This window comes from Coccinella septempunctata, chromosome 8 (genome assembly GCF_907165205.1).
Source record: "Coccinella septempunctata chromosome 8, icCocSept1.1, whole genome shotgun sequence".
Classification (NCBI taxonomy): Eukaryota; Metazoa; Arthropoda; class Insecta; order Coleoptera; family Coccinellidae; genus Coccinella; species Coccinella septempunctata.
Window position 1 is genome coordinate 28,444,178 of NC_058196.1, and position 13,778 is coordinate 28,457,955.

Below are 13,778 nucleotides of genomic sequence, written 5' to 3' on the forward strand. Positions count from 1 at the left end.
GAATTGCACTCCAGAGGGCTCTTCGAAGACAACTCGAAAATGAAAAGTGGAAAAACAAAAAAAATTATTTTCTCCTAAACAGGCTCAGTTATTTGAAATTTTGGTATAAAAATATAGGTTTTCGAATACGCTGAATCTATTGCGAGTATTTTCGAAAGCCTATCTTCCTCCTTTCAGATTTTCATCTTGGAAATGGCATTTTTCAAAAATTTGCGAATTTCAATCTGCGATATCTCCTGTTATATTCGTCTGATCGAATTGGGATTTCCGGTTATATAATCAGCTTTGCCTAGGCTTCCACCCTAGCATAAAAACTCGATTTCGAAAATCTCCATTTTTTGGGTCAAAAATGAGCAAGGGGTTAGACCCCCCTAGAATGACATATTTGCTACTGTGTCTGAAAATTAGGATGTTCCATTACTATCCTAGGATATGGAGTGCATAGAATTTGTTTTGAAGATTCTAGAAAACCAAACAGTTGATGATTCAACAGAGAATTGCACTCCAGAGAGCTTTTCGAAGTCAACTCGAAAATGAAAAGTGAAAAAACAAAAAAAATTATTTTCTCCTAAACAGGCCCAGTTATTTGAAATTTTGGTATAAAAATATAGGTTTTCGAATACGCTGAATCTATTGCGAGTATTTTCGAAAGCCTATCTTCCTCCGTTCAGATTTTCATCTTGGAAATGGCATTTTTCAAAAATTTGCGAATTTCAATCTGCGATATCTCCTGTTATATTCGTCTGATCGAATTGGGATTTCCGGTTATATAATCAGCGTTGCCTAGGCTTCCAACCTAGCATAAAAACTCGATTTCGAAAATCTCGATTTTTTGGGTCAAAAATGAGCAAGGGGTTAGACCCCCCTAGAATGACATATTTGCTACTGTGTCTGAAAATTAGGATGTTCCATTACTATCCTAGGATATGGAGTGCATAGAATTTGTTTTGAAGATTCTAGAAAACCAAACAGTTGATGATTCAATAGAGAATTGCACTCCAGAGAGCTCTTCGAAGTCAACTCGAAAATGAAAAGTGGAAAAACAAAAAAAATTATTTTCTCCTAAACAGGCCCAGTTATTTGAAATTTTGGTATAAAAATATAGGTTTTCGAATACGCTGAATCTATTGCGAGTATTTTCGAAAGCCTATCTTCCTCCGTTCAGATTTTCATCTTGGAAATGGCATTTTTCAAAAATTTGCGAATTTCAATCTGCGATATCTCCTGTTATATTCGTCTGATCGAATTGGGATTTCCGGTTATATAATCAGCGTTGCCTAGGCTTCCACCTTAGCACAAAAACTCGATTTCGAAAATCTCGATTTTTTGGGTCAAAAATGAGCAAGGGGTTAGACCCCCCTAAAATGACATATTTGCTACTGTGTCTGAAAATTAGGATGTTCCATTACTATCCTAGAATATGGAGTGCATAGAATTTGTTTTGAAGATTCTAGAAAACCAAACAGTTGATGATTCAATAGAGAATTGCACTCCAGAGAGCTCTTCGAAGTCAACTCGAAAATGAAAAGTGGAAAAACAAAAAAAAATATTTTCTTCTAAACAGGCCCAGTTATTTGAAATTTTGGTATAAAAATATAGGTTTTCGAATACGCTGAATCTATTGCGAGTATTTTCGAAAACCTATCTTCCTCCGTTCAGATTTTCATCTTGGAAATGGCATTTTTCAAAAATTTGCGAATTTCAATCTGCGATATCTCCTGTTATATTCGTCTGATCGAATTGGGATTTCCGGTTATATAATCAGCGTTGCCTAGGCTTCCACCTTAGCACAAAAACTCGATTTCGAAAATCTCGATTTTTTGGGTCAAAAATGAGCAAGGGGTTAGACCCCCCTAAAATGACCTATTTGCTACTCTGTCTGAAAATTAGGATGTTCCATTACTATCCTAGGATATGGAGTGCATAGAATTTGTTTCGAAGATTCTAGAAAACCAAACAGTTGATGATTCAATAGAGAATTGCACTCCTGAGAGCTTTTCGAAGTCAACTCGAAAATGAAAAGTGAAAAAACAAAAAAAAATTATTTTCTCCTGAACAGGCTCAGATATTTGAAATTTTGGTATGAAAATATAGGTTTTCGAATACGCTGAATCTATTGCGAGTATTTTCGAAAGCCTTTCTCTTTTCGTTTAGATTTTCATCTTGGAAATGGCATTTTTCAAAAATTTGCGAATTTCAATCTGCCTCAAATGGTTTTATATAAGGTAATTTTCAGATGAAAGCTTGAGACCACAGCTAATAATCGCCATGTTCCAACTGACGGTATTTTACCATCCCCTTCTTCAATCATTCATGTACTTTTGGGAAACTGAAAATATGGTAAAACTGATCACTCAGTACATGAATACATGCCGGGCGTTATCGGACAATTCGAGGAAATTTTACAGATCTCTGACTCTGCAGAGGAACATTTTCAAATATTTCCTCTACTTATCTGTTTTTGTGGGTATATTGTACCTTATTTTGAGAAAAAATTTATGTTTCCACCCAGATAAGAGATTTGTTTGCGGAGTTTACTTACCACTGTGGTTTCCAGTTGAAACGAATTACTTTCCAGGTAGGTCAAAGTAAAATAAATTTTTTCATGATTTCTTTGCCCTGCAAATGTATTTTTTAAATAGGGAAAGCAAAAAATCCCTAGACACTTGCAGAGTTTAGACAATGCATATTCAGAAACATGCCCATTTCAAGAAACGTGTAACAACAAACTCCTTACCAATTGAGTTTCTTCTTTTTATTTTACAGTGAGAGAACTCCTGGTAGTCGCCACAATTTTAGCATCTTGTCCAATAGCATTGCTGTCGGTGCATCATACATTGGATGCCTACATTCTGGCTGATCTTTTCGAGTATAAGTGTGAAAGTCTGATCAAACTCATGAAGGAAACTTCCTTGAGTAGGGTGCAGAATGATGATAAGGTGAAACAAAAATTTAGAGATATTATCGATTATCATCAAGAACTCTACGTGTAGGTATCATATGAAACAATTCAATTTCTCACCTTTGATACCGAGTTACGATTCTGTTTCCACTGATGTTAGGGGATGACACTTAAAAACTGAGGGTGTAAAATTTCTTTCGGTTTTTTTCTTTTCCTGAGATCAAAAGACTTATATTAAGAAAGTTTCTGGAAATTACAAGATGAAATTGATTCAGGCAAATCGGAATATAATATATATGATATACTGGATTTTTCATTTATACCTCTAGGTTACTTTGATCAGTGTTTTTCACAGGTGTTTTGTCCTTATAAGGGACATATTAGGAGGAGTATCAGCTCCAGGAATTACAATTTTCATTCCTCTAAGTGCCACCGTTTCTGTGGCTTTCAGTAAGGTGCGTTGAAAATGCTTTCTTGGGACTACACATATTATATCAATGATCAATGGTGATTCAGTTTTTCGAAATTCTGATTTTCCCTCCTTACAGGACTTCAATTTTGGATATTTGCTGGAGTTTCTAGTAGTAGTGGGTATATGTTACATGTGGATTGATTCATTGCAGAAAATCACAGATTTGGTGAGTCTCAAGGATGTTATTTATTCAAATAGGTATGAAGGTATTCAACTTGCTCGTATGAAACACAGCGTTTATTTTCTGGGTTATATCTTAATTGGTTCATTGTATATCCCCATAATGAGATGAGCCAGCTAGTCTTCTTGAAAAATCATCATGTTTTGAAATTTTTTTTTCAATCGAGGTTTTTTAGGTCAACAGTAATCGAATAAAATGATAAAGCGAGTCCTATTCCTACGAATGAGTACAGACGTACACTATATAGGATGAAGAAAAGTGTTTTGTTTTAGGGTGAATTTATTCAAAAGGCCGCCTATGATATGGATTGGTTTGAAATGGATAAAACAATGAATAAGGAATACCTTATATTCCTCACCAAACTACAACGACCATTTGAGATGCAGTCAATGCTTTTTGTTTTGAAGAAGCCGATGTTTGTTTCGGTAAATTTCTATATTTTTATGATTATCTCGAAAGATTCATTTCACGTAAGATCATAATTTTGATCGAAAGAATGTAGTTCTGGAAACTATCATCGTCCCCTATGAATGACTAGAAGTAGAAGTACTGGTCATTGCTCACTTATATGTATTTTCATGTTCGCATAATCAATTAACACAGTATACCTCCATCCACCTGAAGATGCTTCTGTTATAGCGAAACACGTGTACTGAACAAATAATTGTTGCTAGTTAATCTTAGAGTTGAAATTCAGTTTTTAGTTTGATAATGGATTTTTATCAATATTTGCCAAATCGATTCAATGTTTAGGAAGCTGATTGGAACATGAATAGTTTGTGAGAATGCAACCCCATATAAGTGAAATACGATTAAACGGTGGCTCATTGCAATCAGTATAAGCGGTGTGTTCAAGAATTTTCTATTTGGAGAAATCTATCGGAGAATATCATATTTACTCATGTAGATATGGCGTTGTAGTGCAATTATTTGTACTACCACGTCAACCACAAATGTTACGACATAAATTCGTCTTTGATAAGGTATAAGGTGACTTTGTTTTGACATGGCGGAAGGAAGTTGCATTTATTGAAAAGTAGAAACAAATTGCGATGAGCTTGCGCAAGCATGCTCATGGCATTCTAAGATTTACACTAAGGTGTAATAATTTGTTCCATTCGATTTTTTGCTACAAGATTTTCCAATATTCCTCAATGCGAATCAAATACTATGACAATATTTTATGAATTTTTCTATGTTTTTCTTATACCCCAGTTTGAGTGAAATGATTTGTAGAGATACTTTTAGTTATTGAGCCACTGTCCACTAGTATCGAGATAAAAAAATCCTGAAATTCCAAAGTGTCAGAATTATCACCATCGTAGATTCTCCGACTGTTTGGATAGTTAGATAGAGGTCGTGGATTTGTATGTCAATGGACACTATGTATCAGAATTTATATCGATTCTTAATTTCCTGACTTGATATATAATTTTTTTTTCATGGTTGTTTGAGATTTTCATCCATTCATTTCTGTAGCTTGTATTACTGAATTGCCAGAGTCAAGTTGGAAGAATGATTCCTTCTGAGTCACTCTTAATGTCACTGTGTATATTTATATCAATTCGCTTTTCTTTTATAGACCATGAATTATTTTTATTTTGCAGATGATTCGCAGTGTTTACTCTTGCGTTATGCTGATGCTACAGATGAATTGATGCAAAAGAGAAAAATATCATAATTCTTCAATATTACTTTTTGTAAAATGAAAACTCATAGTAAAATAGTATTTAAACATCATTATATATTATCAATAAAGCTCTTTTAGCACATTATATTCGTTGATTCAAGTACAAAACTTCGAAAGAAAAACTAAAATTCAGAGGAAGCAGATTCTGCATCCTCTTAACATGCTAGTGTGTTTCAATGCACCACCCTGTATAGAAGCAGAATTGAGAATTGAACAATACAACGCTACCATGACCGGTTGTTACACAATAGATGAATAATTAAAAAAAAAACGAAATTCTACTATCTGGTAATAACTGATCAGTAAAAGTCGTTATGCAGAACTAATATGGAACGGTATCATTTGCTTCTGGGTCAAGACATTACATGGCTGGTGTAGCAAATTCTCCTTCAATCGGTACGACTGGTTACGATCCATTCGAAACTATACGTCGGATAACAATCATTTAAACGTTCATTCAGAATCATAGACACCAGTTCTAGAGATATTTGGAGCTGAAAGGAGAATATTCGACCAACTCAAGACAAGGCGTATACGTCAGCTTTAGAACCTAATAAGATAATAAGACGTGGCAGCTAATTTTGGCCATCTGTACGCTGTATTCTTCAGAGATTGCACCTTCTGATTACTGATGGATGCGTCAGGGTTGAGTCTCTCGAAAATTTACTCCCAACTTGGAGCGCCTCAATAGACGAGGCAATTTTTCGAGATTGCATTCGATAATTGCCTGCAAGGTAGCCAGGGATGACCAAATTATGGACGATAGGTTCATCTATTTGGTTATGTATTAAATGCTGTTTTGGTCATCAAAAAACGGAGTGAACTAATTTATACTCCCAATATAAGGTGCTTGGAAAAATTCGTGAAATTTGTGAATTGATTTAATCTTTTTTTATTAATTTCAACAACAATTTTTGAAAATTATAACTCCTATTGAGGAAAAATCACCAACATCTTTCTGTTGTAATCTTAACGAAATAATTTCGTTTAAATAGCTCAATTTCACAACTTTTTTAACGCTCCTCGTGCTTCCTAAGACATGGAGACGCCACAGCGTCAATTTTCCATTATCTTCATTATACGAAAGAAGTTAAACTGCATATCAAGACAAAAACCGCAAAGTTCGTACATTTTTTCGTGGAATCTAGAACAACGCCCCAAGCTTATCAAATAATACGGCAACCAATTACCCCACGACTTCGTCACACTCAAGTAGAACACATATTCCATATTGCTCTTACTTGTACGTTCGAATTTATACGAAATCGCTAAATCAAATACCACAGGTGAAGGGTATTTGTACCCGACCAGTTGGTCGCACAACCGCATGGGACAGGCGACCAAGCAGTAGATTGTAGAAAGTGCCAAGAAGTGTTACCCGATAATTCCTTCGGTGTTAAAAATCAGTCAGTTATCAAGGATAAGTCAACATGAACGTATTCGTGACAGCTGCTCTTTTGGTGCTCTCTGTGGTCTCCGGTGAGTTTTTCTTTAATTCCTCAACATAACGTGTGTTTTCCTCTTGTAAGAGTTGTTGTTTTGAATAGCTGACCTACTTTCTTTTGACATTTGAGAACCTTCATCATGGTCTCAAGTTGAGGTTCGATTAGCAGAATTCAATTGCAAATGATCCTTGAATTTTTTTTCATATTTCGCTGCTTAGTATCTTCGAGCGTATGCTGGTTTATTCATTTCGAAGGAAATTTTTAAATATCGTACAACAAGATCTCTTGACTTTAGTATAAGCCATCGCAAACTGAAGAGGATATTTAAAAAAAGCAAAGTTTTCAATATGCTTCGAAGAAGACCAAGAATAACACTGCTATGAGAAATAATACATGGATGTTGTAGATGGCATCGTGTACTTTAGTTCGATACACGAAAACCCATAATCAAAGGACAAAATGATTAGTCTTGAGAAAAATTAATGTGCTGGATAAAAACTTCATTTTATACCTATCTACAAAGAATATATCAAATACGCAATATAATAATAGAACAAGGTCTTTATGAATAATTGAATAACATCGCATTGGGCGTTGAAATATCCTATTCTGCAGATTTCAATGATTTATGCGGTTTTGAAAACAGAAAATCACAAGATTTTATAAAAAATTGACAATTGCATAATTGGGGTAACTCACTACGATGTAAAAAAATTACTCACTTCCACAGTTGTATTTGGATATTTCCGATTCTCTAGCTTTCATGATATTTTATTTGAAGATACAAAGATTAGAACCCATTTTCGGTTGGAATGGAAAAAAGCTCCACTGATTTGAATTAAAAGAACCAAGGAGAATTGATAAACTTTAAGCTCTAGGTAGGTACCTATGTAGCAAACATAATTCGACTCAATTTTGACATAAAAATGATTTCATAAAATCCCATTGAGATTAAAACAGTAAACGTTTTAAAATTATTACAAAACTGAAATGGTATACTCCATTCACTATTATTTTAGCACTCGGTTGTTCATGGAAATTTGACACATTTCACTCTGTATAGTAAGAAAATGTGGGGTTATGACGCTTGTCAAAACATTTTTGGGTTTTAAATCAACACTATGTTGCCCGTTCTACGTAAAAGTTTCTGTTATTACGTATTTCATCATAATGTCGAATCTCTTCGGAAAATATGTGACGAACATGATTGAAGTTTATACAAACTGATTGAAGGCATACCAAATCCAGTTATTTGCATGGAGAATACAAGAGATCAGTATAATATCATAATATGCACTAGCTTGAGGAGAGTTAATGTTCGTTATCTTCTTTGGCTAAAGTTTGAATACGTTACATCAGTTGTAGATTTCAAAAATATTAACCCGAAGATGAAATGCATACGATGAAGTGGTTGGGAATGGGTATTTACCGAAGGAATTAACAGATAATTACAAGAATATTAAATTCTTCAGCAAAAATCATCTTTCAAGTCAAGATGAATTTCACCTTTGAACAAAAATTTCAAATGAATAAACAATTAACAGAACAACTGGCTCGTATTTGAGGCTGTTCATCTTAATACATTGATATAATAATAATAATTAGGTATTTATCGGTACCTTAAGACATTTACAATGTCGTTTACAAGTCAAATGAAAAATAGAACAATCAATTTTCGGGAACTTATTCTACGATGACATTCATCGAAAATCCTGTAGTAAACTTTTCGCATTAATTCACTCAAACATAAAATTCTCAAATGTCACCACTTTTTTGGGTCTCCCAATAGAAGGAAATTCTTTGTCATCCTCTTCAGTCACAATCTTTCTGATTGCGGAAATATTCAGTTGAAATATAAGTCTTTTAGATTCAGATGAAACATTATATAAATTCTCTTACATTGAATATGTTCGCTACCGTCTGACGTATTGTGGATTTTAGAATATCAGGGTATAACTATTTGAATGAGCAAACCTGAATTCTAAATAGCACTTCCTGAAACCCTGTCTCTTTTTTCAATAACTTTCGGCATTTTCGTGATAAAAATTGATATTAGTTGTGGCAACGGCGTTATGACATTAACGACATTTCATGAGTGCCAACCTTACTACTTTCTAGTTACAAAAACTTGAGAAAATTATTTCATGGCCAACCTACTGCTAAAATAAATGTGAATGGAGTATCGATACTTTTTCGCAATTTCAATGTTGATGAACATGGAACTGGAAACATTCAAATATTCTTGACGGATTTACAAGAGAGGGAATGCGAAGGGTTCAAATTAGGATTCATTCAAATTATACATATTTAAACATCAAGAATAAATGCAGAAAATGACCAGATAGTTTAAGTTTCTTCCCTTTCCCTCTTGTCTAGACAGTGGACAAGCTTTTGACTCCATCGTTCAATGCTTTTACTTCAAAGAGAGAATAAGAGATATCACATAAGAGCTTTGCAAATAGAACTCTCAAAATATCATCAATTTATGTTTTTCTGCTCCTCTTTTGAGAACATTTTCCTTATCGAAGTATAAGTTGACAATGAGTAAATAAAACAGTCAAATAATTTTTGTGGATAGTTCTCTCAATTACAGTCAAATAATTATTTCTCATCTTGTAGTTCAGTAATTTCCATTTGATCATTTGATCAGCTGTGAATCTGGAAAAATTTTCTAACACAGAAATTCCTTGTGGGATTGACCACTTTTAGATTTTATTTTGTATTCACTTAATTTTGGATAAGTTCAGACTGTTGATTATACAAGTCTACTTTCAATAACCGACTTTTCGAGGTCTACAAGTGGTTTTTTGCGGAAAGCTGAACCGGCGTGTTATAATAATGATATGAATAGAGTTCGGTTACCAATTTATTGTATTCAATATAAAATCAGAACTGCAGCTCGAGAGGTGAGAAATTAGAATGGAGAAATCCAGTTGAGTAGTCAATAGGAAAAAGTGATAATGCAAAGATTTGGGACTAGTCCAACTCACATGATAATTGGGATATAAAACTACTTTCGTATAGAAAAGCTGCCTATAAATTTCTAATATTGATGTTATTTATATTAATAGAAGTTTTTAATTATCATCTTTGTTGTAGGTATTTATGAGACTGATATCCAAGTTAAAAGTGATTAATTATCAGAATTGAGACAATTATTACAGATAGAACACCTATTTATATTTATAGGTACTAAATATAAATGTAGATAAATCACATTTTCGAAACAAAACTGATTTCTCTAACTTGTGTTTGCCCATATTTGTTTCCTGGTGTTTTTTCATTTTTCTATCGGAAATTAGGTTGTATATTGAAGCGTGTAGTTCAGAATCATGCGAATGATAGAAAACCTCCCCATCAATGTAACCGATAATACTAATTCAAATAGAAATTAACGTTGAGTTACATCATTACGTTTGTTCAAAATGTTTAAATGACAATCGTGTCATTGCGTCGTAGAAATATCACCTAGAGATGAACAGTAGTGCTCGACTGTTTCCTGATTTCACTGTTTCTTGTCTTGGCTAATAAAATCCGCGGTTAACTCTTGAGGAAATCGTGACCATGCATGTGATATTCCCATTTGATTTGAATAATGTAATTTCGTTGATGATTATGTTGTAAGTTAAAACAAGCTCATAAGAAATCACCTTATACGTAGTATAACTACCATGTCAATAATTTCACTCGTTTTTACATATGTACACATTGAAAAATAAAATACACAGTAGATAATGTGAATATGGTTTTTGAAATTCCGCGTTTTTTTTTCAGCTCAAGGAGCAGTCCTTGGATCTCCACAGTGCCCTGACCCCAATGGCGTATTTGCTTATGAACATCCAGAATCTTGCAATCTCTTCTTCTTGTGCACGAATGGTACATTGACTGTCGAAACTTGCGAAAATGGTTTGTTATTCGATGGCAAGGGTAATGTCCATCACCACTGCAACTATAATTGGGCCGTAGACTGTGGAACAAGAAAGGCCGATTGTGAGTACAATATTTCTTTTCGTTTTCCAGCAGTATACAGGGTGTTTTCAAAGGTTAGGCTTTTTTTATACAAGGTGGAAGTCATCAGAATAGGTCATTTTGCTGAAAATTGACTATATAAAATATTGAAGATGGCTGAGCTACAACCCCTAGAATATTTCGACAAAATTATATTCTACAATGAATTAAATGTTCACTGATTCCCATAAAACATACTCGTAATACAAGAATATTGTATTAGTCTGCATAATATCTTGAATTTCTCACTTGAGTAGCATCCAACGACTTGTGTAAATGGCATATCTACGTGAACGTAATAACAGATATAAGCAGAAAGTAATTATAGTCGATTATTCTGCATGGACTCACATAGCAAGCGGGTTTTAATAAAAACAAAATGATATGATGAGAACAAAATTTTTTTTCGTCCTAATTCGAATACACAGATTTCGAAAATAGTACAAAACTGAAGGTGACCTTCTACTGATTATTATTCAATATAAAACTCTCCGATTCATGTCATAAGAGACTGTTGGTACTTGCGTACAACAGAAATACGTTTTTGGAATGTATAATGCGGAATTCATGGAAAAAGTGAGCCATCACCTAAAGGAATACCAATATAAAGCATGAGCATCTCAAGGCATAACTGCAATTTAGTTGATTTTTGACAGACTTGTCGATAGCATGGAGGAAAACTATTAAAGAAAATAATCAAACACTTTTTTAAAACAGGGGAAAACGATTCTCTCTTAAGGAGAAGTTTGGGAAACCTCAGACTCCTAAGCTCGGTACCAACTTAACCTAACCTTGTTCTTTGTTTGTTGCAAACCGTTAGTCACTTGATCGTTTTATGTCTTCTTCCTTACTATCTATAATAGTATTGAATGTATTTGTTGTACAGTACTGGCCCAAGTACTGACCCATGAGGAACTCCCGCATCCGTATATATGGTTCTGAAGAATTTTTCTTCAAAATTCTCGTGAAATCTTCTATTCTCCAGATTCCTTATTACACTATCATCAACTGAACTGTGATACAACACAACTCATATTCAATTATTTTCAGTGACGCCCATCAGTACTCCTGGATGTGAATATCAATTCGGAATCTACCCCGAAAGTCACGAATGCTCTACCCACTACATCAAATGCGCCCATGGTGAACCACAAGCTAACCAGTGCGAGCCTGGTTTGGTCTACGACGAGAGGATACACGGATGCAACTGGCCTGATCTTCTTCTTGAGACATGTAATCCTGAGGGTGAGTATCTCTTACGAGATTTTCTGAAACCGTGATATATTGTTGAAAATAATCAATGATTGAATGAGATTGTTATTTTTTGGTTTTTAACATGGAATTATTGAAGAGATGAAGGTTCATAGGTGAAACACTTCTTTTTCAATTTGAGAAAATTGACTTTCTTTTCATGACAAAGAATCAATCATCATTATTCTATGGCAATCCCAAAAAACTGAAGCAAGAACTATTCCAGCAGATTTTTGGACACGAATCTTCTTAGGTCTTGGAGAACCAGAATGTCGCCATTCCATCAACTGTTGCTTTGTTTCTGGATCGTAAAAATGTACCCAAGTCTCATCCATAGTAACAATTCGGTTTAAGAAGTCTACATCGTTTTCAAATCGAGCACAGATCGAACGCGATGCTTCTACCCTTGCACGCTTTTGGTCAACATTCAAACATTTGGGGATCCATTTTGCAGCAATTTTTCTCATGTCCAAATTGACGTGAACTATATGATGAACGCGTTCGTATGAAATATTTAGTGCTTCAGATAACCGTTTTATCCCAATTCGACGGTCTGATAAAATCATGTCATGAACTGCATCGATATTTTCGGAGACAGACACAGAAACTGGCCTTCCCGATCGGCCATCATCTTCAATGGAAAATTGACCTTTTTTGAAGCTTGCAGTCTAATTTTTCAGGGTCGCATACAAAGGACATTGGTCACCAAGGGTATTAAGCATATCTTCGTAAATCTGCTTACCCCTTAACCCTTTTAAATACTGGATGATGGCTGGATACTCCAATTTTTCGATTTTCCCAATTTTGGTGGACATCTTCTTTTTTTAATTTATTGCGTAACTCTGGTTAACTTTTTTAATCTCAAACTTCACTCTGATATTTCTAATGAGTTATTTTTCGTTACTATGGTAACGCAATATTTTTTTATGCATGGAACTGGTCTAGGCTAACTAGATATCAATACATCCTCGTATGTATATTAACCCTACTCACTCAAAATGTTTCATTTTCAGCTGTTGTTGGATTCAAATGCCCAACCAAGGTGCCATCACATACCGTGTCAGCCAAATTCTGGCCCTATCCAAGGTTTGCAGTGCCTGGAGATTGCCACAGACTCATCACCTGCGTTAACGGATTTCCTCGACTGATCTCATGCGGCGAGGGAAAAGTCTTGGACGAGTCGACTCTGACCTGTGAGGAACCAGAGCTTGTTCCGCAATGCGCAAACCACCTAAGAAAATGAAAATATGAATAATTTTGTTTTTCCATTATTCGATCAAAATTTATTTGACTATTTTTTGTTATTCTATTTTTAGCACTCATTTTCGAAGTTGTGTTGAAATGTTTGCAGGTTTGATTGAAATTTTTAGTGTATGGTTTTTTTTTTAGATATGATTTTTTCAATAATGAGTTATCTTTCATATTTGTAAATATACATGTATATAAAGTATAATGTTTTAGTTCGGTTATGTCAACATCGAATAAATTCTGATCAGATTTCAATCGTTTTATTTTACCAGAATTGATTACCAAGGGATGGTAAATTGCTAGCTGTGTAGTGGTATCACTGATACAAGTTTGGTTTCGAGGTCAAATGGTCACATCTTCTCAAATCTGAAATTATCATTCCTAATTTTGTCAAGCTACTGTTGATTAAACTGACTTATCTTACTCATATCGTGAAAAAATAATTATACATGTCAATGAAATGCAGTACTTGAAGTTATAATTCCAAGATTTGGAAAGTGAAGAATATCTGTTGTGAAGTTTACCTGCAGAATTTTATATGCTGTTAGGGCTAAGAACTATTGATTCAGAAATAACGTAAA

General features: G+C 34.3%; 1 protein-coding gene across 2 annotated transcripts; it reads left to right on the top strand.

Annotated features, from left to right (window-relative positions):
• The first annotated feature begins 6,458 nt into the window (after window positions 1-6,458).
• Window positions 6,459-13,447, top strand: LOC123318734 (protein obstructor-E). Of its 2 annotated transcripts, none has more exons than XM_044905462.1 (4): window positions 6,459-6,724; window positions 10,465-10,680; window positions 11,749-11,971; window positions 12,941-13,447. In XM_044905462.1, exons 1-4 carry the CDS (start codon window positions 6,676-6,678, stop codon window positions 13,095-13,097), a joined length of 645 nt encoding a protein of 214 aa, XP_044761397.1. In that variant the 5' UTR covers window positions 6,459-6,675; the 3' UTR covers window positions 13,098-13,447. The 2 variants fall into 2 exon arrangements, with proteins under 2 accessions (XP_044761397.1, XP_044761396.1); XM_044905461.1 differs by having other exon boundaries at window positions 6,470-6,724; window positions 11,749-11,943; window positions 12,963-13,447.
• Window positions 13,448-13,778: the final 331 nt, after the last annotated feature.